This window comes from Oppia nitens, unplaced genomic scaffold (genome assembly GCF_028296485.1).
Source record: "Oppia nitens isolate AA-2021 unplaced genomic scaffold, nextdenovo-longstitch-racon4-pilon3 scaffold9_pilon_pilon_pilon, whole genome shotgun sequence".
Lineage (NCBI taxonomy): Eukaryota > Metazoa > Arthropoda > Arachnida > Sarcoptiformes > Oppiidae > Oppia > Oppia nitens.
Genome location: NW_026533253.1, coordinates 94,384 through 115,000, shown reverse-complemented (window position 1 = coordinate 115,000; position 20,617 = coordinate 94,384). Strand labels below are relative to the sequence as shown.

Below are 20,617 nucleotides of genomic sequence, written 5' to 3'. Positions count from 1 at the left end.
ATATATGTATTTTGACTGTCAGTCACGAGAAGTACTTATTATTATTATTATTGTATACCTATATAATAATAATAATAATATGACACTCAATTGTATTGCTATTAAATGTGTTTCTCTTTTTTTTGTTGCATAAATAGAAAGTAGTTTTATATTATATAAATATATGTATAAAATAATAATAATAATTTCAATGCATTTATAATAATGATAATAATTTATACACTACTACTACTAGTAGTAGTAGTAGTTTTTTTGTCTATAACTTGTTAAAGACTAATATTACTATTAATTAAAAAACACACACAAAATGTTTGGCTAATTGTGATTCTCATTAATATTCTGAACGATGCCATAGTGTTTAAAAAATATACATCAAAAAAAAGCTACCGTTCCCCTTTCTATAATAACTAACTTTTATTTTTTTTAAATGAGACTCCTCAACTAATATTCATATAATTTATACAATAAGGATATACTTTATATAAATATATTATAATATTACATATCGTATTATATAATATGTAATATTTATATTGTATTTTTATTATGATTTTTTTTATAAATAAGTAATATATTATAACTATATATATATATAATATAAATTTATAGTAATATCCTAGGAATTATAAATGTATTGTTTGTATTGTGTGTTTGATTTTTTTAAATAAAATATAAAAATAAATTTAAACAACTATAATATATATATATATTGGGAAAATATTTGCTAAAAAATAGTCGATATTATTGTATCAGTCGGACAGATATATAGTTAAATTGAGTCAATAGTAAGTCTATGAAAAAAACTGGATATAATTTTTTTCTCTCTCTATTAAGTTCATTGGTATATAACATTATAAGGCTTGGGGGCAATTTGTAGGCATTAGGTGTATATACTGTATATATATTGATATATAATTTTATGTAATATTATGTTATATTATTGAATCGTTGAAAAATATGACACAAAGAATATCTAATATAATAATAATACATATTATATAATAATGTAATAAAAGTTATATTAAAAGAGCAGAGAGAGAGAGAGAGAGAGAGAGAGAGAGATTTGCCATCAATTGAGGCTTAATATATGGACGCACCCGACGGTTATTTGGCTAAATAAAGAGATAGATAGATAGATAGATAAATAGAGAGAGAGAGAGAGAGAGAGAGAGAGATAGGGTCAGTCATATGGTGGGAGAAATTATTACCACTGCATGTGTGGACAACTGTTTGGGTAATACAAAACAATTGATGATTTTATTACATATATATATAAAGTTTAGGCATTAATGAAGAAATTGAGATATACTATACATTTATATATATATATAATAAATAGTTGCCATTCCTTGTGTTTGAAACAAATCAATTCCCTCAACAAAATAATACTAATAATAATGACTGAGACATAAATTTTTCATCTGTTTTTTTGTGTTACAATATATACTGTGTATATATATAATATATTGTATTAAATATATAGCAAAAATTGCATTCATTTATTGATACCTTTCACTTATAAATACAGTACTTTATATATCATTTACTGTACATATAATAATACAATAGTGTATAGCACTTGGGTTTATGGATGTGATTGGGCTGTCAGTCACTGACTTTTGTATTGTACTATATATTTCCTATTGATATTTTGCTTGCATTTGTGAGCTCCCATTTGAATACTTTTTATACGATTATATTATATATATATATACTGTATATACTGTATATATATTTTAAGCAAAATAACTCATATATACAGTAATATATATATAGATATAAATTGCGATTATATTTACGAGTTATTTATATATATAATATATATATAGTATACAAACACTAAAGTGCTATTTTATGTCATATATGTAAAAATACTACTATATTAAGTAATATATGGTTTATATTATATTATATAAATATATATATCTATCTATCTAAATGTCTATCACTGTGTGTGTGTTTGTTGTGCAGGTGTTGACTATTGACTATTGATAGGGAAGGTGGTGTTGATGGAAAAACTAGTGATACAAATATGCCATTTCTCTTATATAAACTGTATATTCTCTCTCTCTCTCTCTCTCTCTTTCTCTCTCAGCATTTAAATGAGGACTCAATTTGTTGAGATATAAAAACTGCTGCCAGATATAGACATAATATATAAATATACTGTATATATATAGACTCTTAGACTTAAATGTGTGTTTCGTGTTTTTATCTTTTAACGGAATAATATTATTATTATTAATGCTGTTTTCAATAAATCACATAAACATATACAGAGTGTAGATATACAGTACATATATTATACATTTATGAATCGGTATATATATACAGTATATTACTGTCAATATAATTATTATATCAATAATATAATTATTACTATTATTATTACTATTATAATATCATTTTAATATGTATGAATGGATTCCAATAATTTAACTGTCAAATAATTAACTAAGATTTTTGTGTTCAATATATAATACGGTTATATACCTGTAATCATTATATTAAAATGTAATGTTGCATATTATACAAAATATTATGTTAGTGTGCTAATTGTTATATTGTATATTATTAATATAATAGATTACATATATATATATGCAATATTTGATATATTATAATTAATGAATAAATTAATTGATAATATATTAATATTATATATATTAATATATATTCTGTCAATTAATTTATTATGATAAATTAAACAAATTAGCTTGTAATAAATATTAGCAAATTACAGTACATCATTAGTTTGATTACACATAAAAAAAATTTCATATATATTTATTTTTAAATATTTTTTTAAAAAATTTGTTTTATTTGTTTTGTAATAATTATTTGAATTAAAAATAGAATATAGCAAACAAATAAAAATATTATATTCAATATTTGTTTAATTTTACTATAATAATAAAAAAAACTACATATACTGTTTTTTAAATATTATTGATTAGATATTAACAAATAAAACGTGTTTAACAACATATTAATTATAATACATATACTACTAATAATCTAAGTTTTAATAATAATAATTTTTATATAATTGCTTAGCTTGGTAATTTATTCATGTTTGTTATGTGAATATATATATATATATATATATATATATATATATATATAAATAATAGTTTGCATACAATACTACAGTCAAAACAAACACAATTAAATGATTACAATATAATATGGTAGGAAATAAAAGCAATAAAATAATTTTTATCCCAACACACACATACACACAAACACACACACACACACACACACACACACACACACACACACACACACTATAACAGTATAACTGTAACATAAACGCTGCAAATTATGTTAAGTAATATCAAATAATTTGGATCTCAAGCCATATGAGATTTACTTAAATACTGGTATATTTAGTAGGAAAGGGCTGATGATTGAGACAGATAGTGATCCCAAACACAACCTCATAATCCTCTATGAGTTTTAGGCTTTTATTTTGCTCTCTCTCTCTCTCTCTCTCTCTCTCTCTCTCTCTCTCTCTCTCTCTCTCTCTAATGATTACTACTTTGATACTAAATCTCAGTATTTCTAAATCAATGGTCTATAGAGTTGTTGTTGTTGTTGTTGTTAGAGTCAATCATTTACCACAACTTACTACTACTAGTAGTAGTAGTATTAATAGTATTTCTAAATAAGACATAACTATCATAAAACCCTCAATAATATGTCACTTAAAAACATATTTTTTATAGAAAAAAAAGTTTTACAGTAGTTTTAATGTTGTTTTTTGATATTAAAAATATATAAAAACTTCAAAATCTCTGAAATACAGTATCATTGAAGTGCTTTCACACAACAACAACAATAATAATAAAAATAATAATACATAACTAATGTATATTTTTATGTATGCTATCATTTAATATGCTTGAATACATTATCAATATACTGTATTTTTTTAAAAAAAAACTTGATATACTAAACTATTATACTTTTTATTAAAAATTTATTACATATTTTTTTTTAATAATTAAGATAATAATAATAAATAATTTAGAAAATGATTAGAAATTATTCATTAACTTACCGACAAAAGCGATGAAAAATATGCAAATACTTATCCCAGTGTTTGTGTCTCCCATAACATACTAATAATAACTGTTATTATTAATTGCTGGTCAACAACAACAACATTATCATCACAACAGTGTTGAAGATTAAAACCCATAAAACTTTAATATAATCTTATATATAGATTAATATGTTTTGTAGTCCACACAGTTATAATAATAATAAATAACACATAATTGAAAATAGTTTTTTTTTAAAAAAAGTGTTGTCTTATATTATCATTGAATATGCATTGCATGTGTTTATATAATATAACAACTATCGTAGGGTTGTGTGTCTGTGTGTGTGTGTCTGTAAAGTGTGTGATGTTGTGGTCTAACTCTCAGTCAAAGCCAACTGTTTTATCTTCACTTGTATGCCGACAATGAGTGAGAGTTTTATATAGATATATATATAGAAAGAAAGAGAGAGAGAGAGAGAGAGACGCCGACACTCATATACCATATATATATAATATCTATAGCAACACAACTATTTGCACACATTTCATCACAGATTATATACCGTATATATATATAGATATATATATATATATATATATATATATATATATATATATATATATATAGCCGTGTGTTTTGCGCACACATTTTGCCACCAAATTTTCACTTTTCTCTTTCGCACAACTTATTTATCATATGAGATATATATATATATACTGTATATAACTATCTATACGGAAATTTTACATAAAGTTTTTAATTAAATCACAGTTTATGTATGTATAGTATAAATACATAGATTAAACTATATATTATATAAATTTATATATATATACAGTATATATATATATATATATATTTAGTCTTGGACTTTATAAATTTAAAATCAATGATAGTTTATATTGTATACATATTATTATTATTATTATACTGTATATATAAAACTATGATTGGCTACAAATCTTATATATTTTGTATATATGACTCATTTCCTACTAGACTTTATATACAGTATATCTATATCTATATACAGTATTTATGTTATAATACTAATGGTATAAAAATATAATCACATAAAGTCAGTCATATAAATATATAGTATTTTGTATAACTTTTATAGATATATATATATATTATATATCCTTTGGCAATGAAACTGTAAAATCTATAATAATTTAATTTAAAAAATAGGATGAAAATTTAAATTAAAAGTTTAGTCTTTTAAATTTATATATATATATATATATTTGTTGTATTTAATTCCGTTATCTTTAATTAGATTACATTCAATATATCTATATATATATATATAATTTTATATTACATTATATCGTACTTATAGTTTTGTATAACTATTTGGTAAATAAGTTAAACGCAAAAAGGAGTTGTCAAAATAAATATTTGTTTCTATAAATATATTTATATTTTATTTTTTTCAAAAAATAAATAATTATTATTTATTTAAATATTTATGAAAATTAATACTAACTACTTATAATATTATAAGTAACTTATTATAGTGAAAATTTATTTTTTTTAATCATATTTTTAATATCACTTAATTTTGTATCAATAATATTATGATAATTTATTATTATTTAAAGTATAATTTTGTTTGTTGTTTATCGACTTTTTTTTGCACTAAAACTACTATTTTATATACATATATATTGTATAAATTGTACAGTACTTTGGCTTAATTACATATAAAATATAATGTTATTCATAAACATTTAAATTAAATAATATGTAATATAGTATTTAGTTGTCTGCTATTATTATTATAATTTTTGTTTAATAGCAACAATAAATATAACATAAATTTGTATATTAATACTCTCTCTCTCTCTCTCTTTGTTTGTTTGTTTATAATATTGCTTGATTTATTTACATATATTATACATGTAAAAATTAATTTCAATTTGTTCAATTCAATTCAAAATCCCGTTCAATTTGTAATTGTAAAAAATATTAGATTAAAAAAAATTATTAGCTTATATTTGAATATAATAAATATTTTAAACATTGAGAATTTGTTTGTCCCAATTGTTAATATTTAAAATTAATTTTATGGTTTTTCGAACATTTAATTATAATAATAAACAATTGATATATAAATAAACAATATTGATATAAATTGTTTTTATTTAAATAATATAATAATAATATACATATTTTTTTATTTATATAAATTATTTTTAATTAGAAATATTATTTGAAACATAAATGCATGAAATGTATGTTTCATTTAGAATATTAGTTTAAATATTATTCTGTACAGAATATTATGTAATGTTTATATACTGTTATATTCCGTATATATATATATATATTAATATATAAAAATACATACAAATCGATTATTTTCATATCTGGTATATCTATATACAGACAAATATAAATGATATAATCATATAAAACCATTGATGTTATAGTCAATAGTACTGTACGATTGGTTTGATTCTCTCTCTCTCTCTCTCTCTCTCTCTCTCTTAGTTTTAACAGTATTTGCGTGACTTTCTCTCTCTTTCTTTCTAAAAAAACAATATTATATAATATTTTATGAGTTATAAAACGTTAATATTATATACTTAAGAGGAGAGACTTACTTATCGTTTATAAACATTATGTTTAAGTTTTTATTTTTCTTCTCTCTCTCTCTTTCTGTCTCTCTCTCTCTCTCTTTCTATTTTATTCTCTCTTTTTAAATATACTATCAGTTTTGCAGGTGTTTATTGACTTAATACACACACATAAACACAAATTGTAGTTTTAAAGTAATAGTCAATAAAAGTATTAAAAAAACATTTTATAATTACTTTTAAAATATATTCTATTATTTTAATTATTTATTTTTTTTTTGCTAAATAATGTGTAGTTTTATTTATTTATTTTTTTTTATTAATTTGCTAGTTATCTCAAATAATATTTATGTAAAATTTATACAATAAAATATATAAACGGTATATAAATTATATTATAGTTAAATTTTGTTAAACATTTCTATTACATGACTCTTATATTTGATATTATTATTATTATATTAGAGATTCAGCAATATTACAATATTATTATTATTATTATTAAATTGTAAATTCAATGCATGAAATGAAATAAAACACATTTTGAGAGAAACATAATTTCTGTTTTATGCTAAATACTATTTATATATATATATTTAATATTATAATTATAATTATTATTGCAATTTATATATAAGTATATATATATTTTGCTTTTGATTTTATAGCAACAATAAGTCTCATATATTATATAATAATGAATAGTAAGTTAATGAACCGTAGCATATGTTTAGTATTAAATAAATATTTTACATATATTATATATTTATAATCTCATATATTATAGTATTATATATTAGTATTTAGTTATATACAGTTACAGTACACGGTATATATATATATAAATTTGCTAAACTGTATTATATGTTAGTTAACCAGTGAAATTTATTACAATATTATTAAAATGTAATAATTTTTTTTATATTGAATTTAGGGTTTTTTAAACAAAAAAAAATTTAGGCGTGAAAATAATTTGCTGATTATTATTATTATTATCAAACAGTATTATTGGCATTAAATTTGAGAGCTCAGTGATGCAAACTATACTATTATTTTTTTATATTATAAGGAGGAACTGTAAGGCAAAATAGCACTATTATCTCTTTGTTTTTTTTCTTAGACAATACTACTACTACTGGCAATATATACATATATACTGTATATATTATAATACAAGTGACGATATGATTAAAAGGATGACATCTCTCTCTCTCTCTCTCTCTTTCTCTCTCTCTCTCTCTCTCTCTCTCTCTCTTATATATATATGACTTTTTTAACATGTTTTTCAGTACTGTTTTTTTTAAATATATATATATTTTGTCGACAAAAATAGTTTGCATTAACACTATATCTCAAGCTATAGCTAAGCGCATAACACGACAACAACAACTACTACAGTACTACTATTGTATAGCACTGATAGATATTGCCATATATGATAAAAATTATTTATACACTACTGTATGGTATATATACAATACATGGCACACATACACAGTGTAATCATTACTACTGGTTTTTATACATGGTATAAAACTATACATCTATGATATCTGTGAGAGTGGTGGTGATGCCATGTACTGGATCTACTGTATAATGGTATGTATGTATTAAACATTGATGGCCTGTAGGCATCATCAATCAAAGTAAAATAGCGGAAAGGCGGAAAGGGTGTGCATATAATAATACCACTACCCGTATAATAACGATACACACATACACATAGAGAGAGAGAGAGAGAGACACACACAATACTATTTGATATAAGCGACACTTTTTTTGTTGTCGGTTTGGATAAAAGCAGAAAACAAGTCCAAACAATTGCCCGTAAATCTGATGGCCAGACATAGACACACACACACACGTACCGCCCCAACTAAATGGCTTTACTATTCATACCATTAATGACATCTACGATATATATAAAAGAGAGAGAGAGAAAAAAAAAGAAAGAGAGAGAGAGAGAGAGAGAGAGAGAGATAAAGAGAGAAAAATAAGATGAAAAAGTTCTCTCTCTCTCTCTCTCTCTCTCTCTCTCTCTCTCTCTCTCTCTCTCTCTCTCTCTCTCTCTTTGTTTGTCTTAATTAATTATAACACACACACACACAATATACTGAAACACATTTCATTAAACATTGTATTCATAGTCTACATATATATATTCAATATATTGAAAGATTTATATATATACTGTACATGTATTTAGTGAAACAACAAATCACTTATAAAACATTGTTGTTGTTGTTGTTGTTAAAGTTGTATTGTGTGAACCAATATTTTATTTTCCAAATGCTTAACATTTTGTTGTTTTTTTTTAATAAATGGCAATACAATACTACTGTACAGTATATATATATATATAGGGTATACTTATAATGATAAATATTGTATATTTGTCAATGTCATATACTATATATTATTTTTCCACTATATGTGAAAGTTTTTTTTTAGTTTTGTGGTCAAATCAATCATACAAACAATAACAACAACAACAACAACAACAAAAACAAAAGTATTAAATATAAATTTTATTAAGTTATCTATTGACCAGAACTAGAAAATAATAACAATAATAATAATTAATTTAGTTATTAATCAAAATATAAATATTAATTATCTATTATTGTTTTTTTTCTCTAAAGTTTTGATTTATCATATAATAGCGCAATATTTATGATTTTATTTATTTAATAAAAATATTTGCCCCCAAAATGTTACTTCACTGTCATAAACTTAAGTATATATACTGTATATAATAATTATAAATTATATATATATATTATATACCTTAAAGTAAATTTATACATAAATTATTTTTTAAAGTTTTACCAAAAACTAATCAATTAATTATTTTTATATAAAATATATCTTTATATATATAAAATTACATTAACGTTAAGAAAAACTTTAGTTTTATTTTTTTAAAAATATTAATAGTAAAAAACAAAACTAAGTAAAATAATAGAATTTATTTTATACTATATTTATATTTTAGATTTGATACACATTTTTTGATACTAAAAAATATAAAATAAAATCTATTTTTTCTTCAATAGCGTTAAAATGGATTGAATATTGATTAAAGTAAATCATACATAAGTACTATGATTTTGGATCTCTCTCTCTCTCTCTCTCTCTCTCTCTCTCTCTCTCTCTCTCTGCAAACACTTATTTACAGTACACATACATATATAAGATAAACAAAATGTTAAACACTATATTATAAATAAGTATTTGTACTGTATTTGAGTCAAACCTAGCAAATAAAATGTTTTGGTTACGATTGAACTTTTCAATAGATTTAATATTTATAAATAAATATACGGTATATCGTATATATATATAAAAAAAATACTTAAACTTTTATAATGCATCATTTTTTATATCAATAAAATATTATAATAATTTTTTATTTGTTTGTTATTTTCTATTATTATTAAATATAAAAGTATATATAAAATTTTAAAATTTTAAAATAAATTTTTTGTTTGTTTGTATAGTATCCAGGTTGCATGAAATTAGTTACCAACAAAAAATTATATTTATTTATTTATTTTATTATAACTATATCTTATTCAATGGATATATTTTTCCTTAAAGTTATTATATTATATAACTGTTTTTTTTGTGGCTTCTCTCCAAATAAATCACCGATAAAATCATTCATTCAACCCGACTATAGTCAGTCACACACACACACACACACACACACACACACACACACACACACACACACACACACACACACACACACACACACACACACACACACACATACACACACACACACTGACTATCGGCATAAAATAACAGCTGTAAAATACCTTACAGTTTTTGCATATATAACACTCTGATTTAATATAATACTACCGGTGCTATTCATGTATATACAGTATATATTGTATATATATTATGAAATAATAAAATAAAAGTTTAGGTGCGAAACGTCAGCTGTTATTATCAAAAGACATTACAAGACAACTCATACACTTTGATTTGCATATGATTTGGTCTTCAATAAGCAAATAATTTGATTAAATAAAAAACTGAAATTGTTTTATATATATATATATATATATATTGTATGACTTACTTATAGATATGCGACTTATATGCAATTTTTTTATATGTGTATCCACTCATTTGTAATAACTATTTTATCCTAACGTTTCCTCTCTAATCTTATACCTACCTGACCTTTTAACTACACTGATATATACAGTATATATATATATATATACGTAAAGTAACATCCAATTGACTATAATACAGGCTTTAAATCATTTTCAATGATATAATAAACTAAATGTTATATTTTTATTGTTATCTTTTTATTTTATTTAACAATAATAGTATGTGTTTTAGTCTATAACATAAATATTGATAAGCAAAAAAAAAATATTATGTGCACGAAAACTATACATAAAAATTATATGTATTTATATATATATACTGTATATTTTGCAATCAATTTATATAATACTAATAATGTTAGTAATAAACAAAAGTTTAATAAACTATTGAATACATACCGTATCGTATTTGTAATAAAATAAAACTGTTTACTAAGTTTTTTGTTGATTAACTAAACTAAAGTTTTAGTTTTAATGTACTGTTTAACACTATTATTGATTGTTATTTATATTAAAAATATTAAATAAATAAGCAATATAAAATTGACTAAACTATTTTAGATTTTAGAAATTTTTAGATTTTTAGATTTTTTTTTAATTATGATTACTAAAATCTAGAGTTAAGTTTAATTTATTAAATTTCTTATAATAATAAAATAAATAAAACTAAATATAGAAACTTTGGTAAACCATTTAGTCGCAGATATATATATATATTATATATTTTTCATTTCCTAAATTAATAAACTAATTACATGTATATAAAAAAGTAAATTAAAAGTTAACATAAAAAATATTATTATTTTTTCTTTATTTGACTTAAGATAGCATTTTTCTTGTATATACTGTATATATTTAATATGAATATTCAATCCGCCTATTTATTAATAATTATATTAATTAATGCAATTTAATAATTAGTTTTAATATATAAATTGTTATTATTAGTATTATTATCTAATTATACTTTTGTGTGTTATATTGATTTATAACTTATATCCATAGTATATACTATGGTTTTGTTTAAGTAAATAATACAATATATTAATATTAGTAGTACAGTATTATTAATTATCTTTGTTGAAACAAAATAAAAAAAAAATAATACAATTACATAATACATTAAAACTTATAATGAGATATTGAATATATATATATATATATATATATATATAGAGAGAGAGAGAGAGAGAGAGCTGAGTATAGTCTATATATACATACTGTATATAAAAACGCGAAAATAAGTGAATCATATTAGCGATGATTTAATCGATGCTTTTATTTATATATCGATTATATGTCGAACACAACCGCCCGAACCCAGTGATGATGACTACCAGTGGATGTGGCAATCGATGTCTATTTACTATATATTTATTTATATGAATGGGTAGGTTATTATGAGTGTGTGTTTGTTGTTGTTGTTGTTGTTGTTATTACCACATTAAACAATATTATATGTAATTTTCTATCACTATTTTATTTATCGATGAACTTTTTTTTCTTAGCTAAATATATATTGTATATGAATTTTGATGTTTGATTTACTACTACTACTATAATAATAGCAATAATATAAATACAAGTAGTTTTTTCAAGTTTCAACTTATTTAAGTTTATCAACTTTTTTTGTTTTTTTTGTGTCAAAAACAATAATAATAATAATATTGTGTATGTATGACATCATCGGCTAAATTCTAGTTGTTATTTAACATATACTTTATAAATATATATATATATATACTGTATATACCAATTGTAGACAACAATTATTAACTACTATTGTAGAGAAAAAAAAATCATATATATATACTGATACAGAATATATAGTATATATAGTATATATATTATATACTGTACATTATTTGTTTATACAAAGTGATAATATTTACCTAAAACTGTCAAAAGCGTTAATGTTTTTTATTTTCAAAGACAATTTCAATCCTATTTTCTTCAACAAAAAAATAGGCATTTATGACTCCTCAAAGACACACTGTGTTAGTAAATGTATGTATAGTATGTATGTGTGCTTTTGACTGTCAATGTCTAATAGTTAGTACAAATCACAACCAAAATATATAAAAAAAAAACTAAAAGATTTGCCAAACATTTGCATTGCATTTGACATATTTGCAGATCAGCAGAGCTCAGCCCTAACTATAACTTCAACATAGATATACCGCGGTATATACTAGGGGGGGACAAAAAAATAATGCCTAACATACCCGAGTACTTGCATTAGGAGTAACTAAACTTTTTTTTGTGTATGTAATACAGTATCTTCTAAATACATCAGTCATATGATTATTGGATACATATTAAACATATACAAACATTATATACTGTAAATATATATTGCCGATCAATATGTTGAGATTTGAGTGCCTCTAATATACAGTATATAATGTATATTGATATATATATATATATACATGTATATATAGTGTGCATATATTATACAATATAATACCTATCGTTGAGTTGTTGTTGTCATTGATGTTGATGTTGATGTCTATCATATGATATACAATATTATGTGCATCAATATATAAAAACTATTGATACATTTTTGTATATTGCAATTTACATGTATTTATTTACTTAATTTTTTGTGTGTTGGGTTTATTTGTGTGGAGATATCGCTAAATATGGATCAGCTTTGCTTTTTTTTATATAATAATCTATACTATACTGTATATATGATATAAAAAATGCATACTTATATGATGATACAGTACAGTATGATATTTTAATACACAAGCTTTAAATATTAAGGTAAAACACAAGCCATATGATTTTTTTTATATAAATATATATATATATAGTATATATCATTGACATATAACTAAATACTAAATATCTATACTATCAATTTATTTCACTACTTAACTTAAGTTTATGCATAGATATATTGATATAAAGTATATATATATATGTTTATTAATACTGTATATAAGTTTATACATTATATTTTTTTATATATATATGCGTACAAAACTACTAGAATATATGGTAAGTACTTATAGTGCACTTCACTTATCCATATATTAAGGTATTTTGATATTGATATATATAAAAGTGTATTTTTTCCTAAAAATAAATGTTTTCATAACTAATACAGTTAATGGCATTGATGTCAATGATATAGATATATATAAATTATATATATATATATATATATATATATATGATATATAAAGTATAGTATTTTTTTTATTGGGAATCAGTGCCTTATTTTCATAAGTTATTGCAATTTTAAGTCAACTTTAATGTATTTTCTATCATTGCTTTAATATTATATTTGTATAAATATAAAAAAAGTCATAGCCTAGTGGGCCATACAATAGATTCATCATTAAATAATATTATATATAAATACATTTCAAGTTATATTGTAGCGATTTTTTGATGGTCTCTCTCTCTCTCTCTCTCTTTCTCTCAAAACGTGATCCGGTAATGGACTCAATCGCTGTTTTCCCATATTATAAGTCCCACATCTCAATCCTCTAGCCATCTCTCTCTCTCTCTCTCTCTCTCTCTCTCTCTCTCTCTCTCTCTCTCTCTCTCTCTCTCTTTCTATGCTTTCAATCAATTCATTTGTAATTTTAATGAATTAGGATCTAAAATCTCATACAGATATCTCTTTTTTAGTATATCTCAATATACACGCAATTTTATATATATATATATATCTTTAACTAATGTATATAACATTATACAATATATACTGTATATAAATATCTGATAGATTACCCTCTGGGCTGTACTTAAATTTTTCTAATAAATTTTGATTTTTGCATTTATATTATATATACAGTACTATAATATAGTGAATATATCTGTATTAATATAATTTGATATTTACAATAAATTCTTTAAAAATAATAATTTCTTTTAAAAATCACTATAAATTATACACATAATTATTATTATTGTTTGCGAATAAATTTTGCGAAACATTTTTATTCCCATAAGATTTTAATCATAAATTTTTAGACGGACTATTTGTTTTAATAATAATAATAATAATAATAACAATATTTATAAATTATACTAATACTATAAATTGGATATAAATTCTGTATATATATATATATGTATATATATATATATATATTATAAATTAATATTAACATTTAAAATGCTTAGAATATTGAACGTTATATAATAATAATAATAATTTAAATAATAAAAGTGGGAATTGTTTTTGAAACCGCAAACACTAATAATATAACAGTCACATAATATAGCCTATGGCTTATGTTTGTTCCCATTTATTTTGTTTTTTATTATTATTATTATTTTTGATGATCTAAACAAATTATCTCTTATATATAATATATTGAATATATATATATATATATTGTCACTGTTTTATAATAATAATAATAATATCGTATAAAAGTTGCACAAAATCCTCTATAATGACAGTATTGTGTGTGTGTGTGTGTGTGTGTTTGCTACCAAATTACATTGATTAGTTTGCATATAAATTACTGTATATTTTAATATACAAGTATACTGTACTACAATTTGTGTGTATATTATATATATAGATATAACAAGATTTGCGGACAAAAATTATAATAATTATAATATTACGGCATATATTGTCTAAATTGTATCATAGAATACTACAACTACTACTAGATATTGATTTAAGTAATCCCATTATAATAAATATATATATATTAGATCAATAAGTGTGGCAACAAAATAATAAAATACATTACAATAGAAATTGATATATTGTTTTTGAATATATTGATTGATAATTTTGTGTGTGTATATATATATACAATGGTAAAAGTTTTAAAATAGTTTGCTAAAAAATAAATTATAAATTAATTTATATATATATATTTTTTTGTCAAGTGGTATACAAAATGTCCCAAAAGTTTGTTTTGTTTTTTGGTTAAAGTTTTTATCAAAATTTAGATTTTTTTCTTATATTATTTTTTAATATCTATATATGAATTATATATTATATACAAATCAAAAATAATATGTTTGTTTGATTTCCTAAAAAATCAAATACAATTGGAAAGACATCTGCTCTTTACTTTTTTTTTGGCAAAACTTATTTTTTGTATAAATCTAAAACTAACAGCCCTTTGAATCAATGGTTTTTAGGTTATATAATCTTATAAATATATAGCATATGTATATATATATGTCTCACTCCCTCTCTTTCAATGTGTGTGTGTGTGTGTCTTTCAAATTCAATATTTATATATATTATATAAATTTATATATATATATGAATCTAAAAGCATAAGCAAATAAATGAATAATTTTTAGACGCCTTTCCCTTTTATACAGTATATACCGGTATATCTTATGTATAAAAATTAAATGAAAGTATAGTATAATATTATAAATACTGTATATATGTTTATAAGTTATAAACCAAATAAAACCATATTTTCTTTATTCTCATTTATTTTCTTAATTTAATTTCTTTTAATTATTATAATTTTTTTTGTGACAATTATTATCATTTGTGTACTGTCATTAAAATCAATTATTATTATTTTTATTATTATTTTTTTGTGAGAAAGCTAAAAATATAATTATAAAATGCTATATATATATATATATATATAGTATAGTTTACTAACAATTTTTATTTATTTAATAAATGATTTTTTATTTAATCGTACAAATAATTAATGAATTTCAAAAAAAAAACTTTCATTTATTATCTATAATTATCATATTATTGAAAAAACTCTAATTTTATATATATATATATTTATAGTTAATATATAAGTCATTTGCAAATATGATAAATTATAAATTTGTATTAAAAAAATTATTTAATCGATATAATGCACACCATATAGTAGAATATTGTAGCAATTTCCGTGCGGTAATTCACTAATATAGGTTCAGAGATAGTTCTCTGTTAAAGCCGCGCTTACTATCACCTTCTCCAGCGGTAAAGTTGACACAGAAGCTACACGGATCATCATCACCACGATGATGACACCCTCAACAACAGTGATCGCAACGCTTTTGCATTTATATTCATAATTCGTAATTCAAAAGTGCCTTATATTTACTAAAATAATCACTTACAAAGTAAACCTCACTTAGCTTTGATTATGTCGAGCCGTTACGATCCTGCCGTTTGTTCCGCTGTCTCGTTGTTTGACATCTCTTACACTATATACTCACGCGTTTACACTACTTACACCTTTTTATACTTACCAATTTTTACTCTATTATACTTAACCTGTGTCCGACTCTTCAGTCAGAACTACTACTTAGATCTATGTTTTCATAGATCTAAACCCATTATTCGACTATTACAGTCTGCAAATATGTCTCGATCGGTGTTTCCACCGAGAGACAACCCTGAAGGTAACATTACTGTTACCTACTAAATCTATGTCTCGATCGGTGTTTCCACCGAGAGACAAACCTTAAGGTAACATTTCTGTTACCTACTAAATCTATGTCTCGATCGGTGTTTCCACCGAGAGACAAACCTTAAGGTAACATTACTGTTACCTACTAAATCTATGTCTCGATCGGTGTTTCCACCGAGAGACAAACCTTAAGGTAACATTTCTGTTACCTACTAAATCTATGTCTCGATCGGTGTTTCCACCGAGAGACAAACCTTAAGGTAACATTACTGTTACCTACTAAATCTATGTCTCGATCGGTGTTTCCACCGAGAGACAAACCTTAAGGTAACATTTCTGTTACCTACTAAATCTATGTCTCGATCGGTGTTTCCACCGAGAGACAAACCTTAAGGTAACATTACTGTTACCTACTAAATCTATGTCTCGATCGGTGTTTCCACCGAGAGACAAACCTTAAGGTAACATTTCTGTTACCTACTAAATCTATGTCTCGATAGGTGTTTCCACCGAGAGACAAACCTTAAGGTAACATTACTGTTACCTACTAAATCTATGTCTCGATCGGTGTTTCCACCGAGAGACAAACCTTTGGATAACATTTATGTTATCTAATATACCTAAGACTGACTATTTCAGTCTGAAACTATGTCTCAATCGGTGTTTCCACCGAGAGACAAACCTTAGATAACATTTATGTTATCTATTATACCTAAGACTGACTATTTCAGTCTGAAACTATGTCTCAATCGGTGTTTCCACCGAGAGACAAACCTTAGATAACATTTATGTTATCTATTATACCTAAGACTGACTATTTCAGTCTGAAACTATGTCTCAATCGGTGTTTCCACCGAGAGACAAACCTGTAGATAACATTACTGTTATCAACTAAACCTAAGACTGACTATTTCAGTCTGAAACTATACCATGATCCGAGGCAAACCTCGGATCAAAGCCTGATCTGCACTCCTGCAGGTCGGCATACTCTACATGTCCTACCTATGCTCCCATAGGCAGACATAATACATGCCGAATCTACGCTCCCGCAGATTGGCATACCTTAAACTAAAACTTACTTATGGTTGAATCCGTGCTGAGTTGCTGATGTAGTCCGGTCCTGTTTCCGTTTGACGATGACTTTATTATTAACACTAATACTTACATTATTAACTCTGATAATCATACTTACTTAATTAACCTTTAAATTACTTCGCTAGCTTACACTTTCTTAAGGGACTCAGGGCCAAAGGCCCGAGCCCCTCGAAACACTTACTCTTTAGTTGTGTTAAATCCCTTTATTTATGTGTTTCAAGTATAAAATACAACTAGAGTATAACACTTCACGTCTATTCACTCCGAAGACTTGATGAGAACTCTCTGAGAGTTAGTAAAACACTAACTCTCTTCACAGTGAAAACATAGCGATCGCGCATGTATGCGCTGTCGACTTATTTTTCTATTACTGACTTTTCAATATGACGTGATTATACCTAATTGGCTATACATCTAGTTTCGTATATTTAATAGTTAAGCCCTATTTTACCTCTACACCCATTATTCTAAATGCAGTTTAACTCAAACTGAACCTATAATTGATATATCTTTATGGAACCTAAACTTATACTATTTTTTATATAACATTCCCGTTATATTTATAGTATTTAATAAAATCTAAGAGTACCTGTGATAATCATTAGGAGCCGACATCGGCCAAAACAAGATTAGCTCTCTCACCGCCTTAATCTTGACCTAATCCACGTGGTATATCACAATATTATGTATTATTTTTATTTTTAAAAAATTATTAATTCAAGAATAATTAAAAAAAAGTTATTTATTTTTTATTAGTTAATTAAAAATACTATTACTCTATAATAATAATAACAATTTTAAAAAATCATAAAATTGTTAATGAAAATAAATACTTAAATAAATATTTTTATTTAGATTAAATAATTTTTTTTAAATATTAAAGTAATTTCCTAATCTTTGTTTGTCAAAAATTTTTTAAAAACTATTTTGTTTTAAACTTATAGCTTATCTATACTATAGTATGACATTAAAACTTGTTGTTATATAATTTTATTGAATGTCAAATAAGACAAAAAAATATATATATCTGTTTTTTATCAAATTTATAATAATATTAAAAAATTGTTTTTACTTTTTTGTTGTTGATAATACATTGCAATGTTTTTAAAGTTATTGAAAAAACAAAAAATTTAATTATAAATTTTACCGTAGATATAGATATAAATTTATATATATATAATGTAAATATTATTGTAATAAATTGGAAGTAAATTAGCAACAAAAATAAAATTAAAAATCAACAAAAAATAAATAAATAAAATTATTTTTTTTATATTTATTAAGTGTGTTATATTTATTGTATTGTTTGTAGAAATATTAGTTTTTTGTTAACTATAAGCAAAAAAATGTTTGATATTATAGTTATATATATATATTTAATATTCAATAAATGATTTATTACATTCAATAAATCCCATAAACTTTTTATTTTTGTTATTTTTATTACTCTGTTTACATATTAGTTACTATTAAATGCATTTTCAAACAAACTTTAAAAGGTTTGTTTTATGGATTCTATATGTTTGTGTGTGTGTGTGTGTGTCTGTGTGTCTGTGTGTCTGTGTGTTGGTTTTCAAAGTGCGAATTTTAAAATTTTGATTTCAGATTTAGATTCTCCATCAAAAATAAGGTATAGGGGATCAGCATTGAAATTTTGATATCTCTTCAGGAACATAGAGAAAATGGCGGCCAAAGTACAAAAAATTATGTTATCAGATTTAATAAGCTTAGATAATCTTAAAAATTAAAAATATTATGATTCTATATAAAATTTTATTTTATATATACATAAAAATGGCTGCTAATATACAAAATTTATTAAATTAAAAAAATAGTATATTATTTACTACTATAGAATACAAATTTAAATTTAAACAAAAATACTGCACTTTTATATAGTAATATATAGTAATACATAGTAATATATAGTAATATATAGTAATATATAGTAATATATAGTAATATATAGTAATATATAGTAATATATAGTAATATATAGTAATATATAGTAATATATAGTAATATATAGTAATATATAGTAATATATAGTAATATATAGTAATATATAGTAATATATAGTAATATATAGTAATATATAGTAATATATAGTAATATATAGTAATATATAGTAATATATAGTAATATATAGTAATATATAGTAACATATAGTACTATAATACATAGTAATAAATGGTAATATATATACATACAATACATACAATACATACAATACATACAATACATACAATACATACAATGCTTACAGTACTTACAATACTTACAATACTTACAATACTTACAATACATACAATCAACATTAATAATTGCGTTAACATTAATATTGCGTCAACATTAATATTACGTCAACATTTAATAATTGC

At 22.8% G+C, this 20,617-nt stretch overlaps 1 protein-coding gene across 1 annotated transcript in view; it reads right to left on the bottom strand.

The window, feature by feature from the left end:
* Nucleotides 1-18,699, bottom strand: part of LOC128964661 (uncharacterized) — a 37,663-nt gene extending 18,964 nt beyond the window's left edge. The window contains exons 1-2 of the mRNA XM_054311298.1: nt 18,688-18,699; nt 18,071-18,143 (exon numbers count right to left, since the gene is read on the bottom strand). Coding sequence (XP_054167273.1) covers nt 18,071-18,143; nt 18,688-18,699 — 85 coding nt within the window. The remainder of the gene's footprint in view (nt 1-18,070; nt 18,144-18,687) is intronic.
* Nucleotides 18,700-20,617: the final 1,918 nt, after the last annotated feature.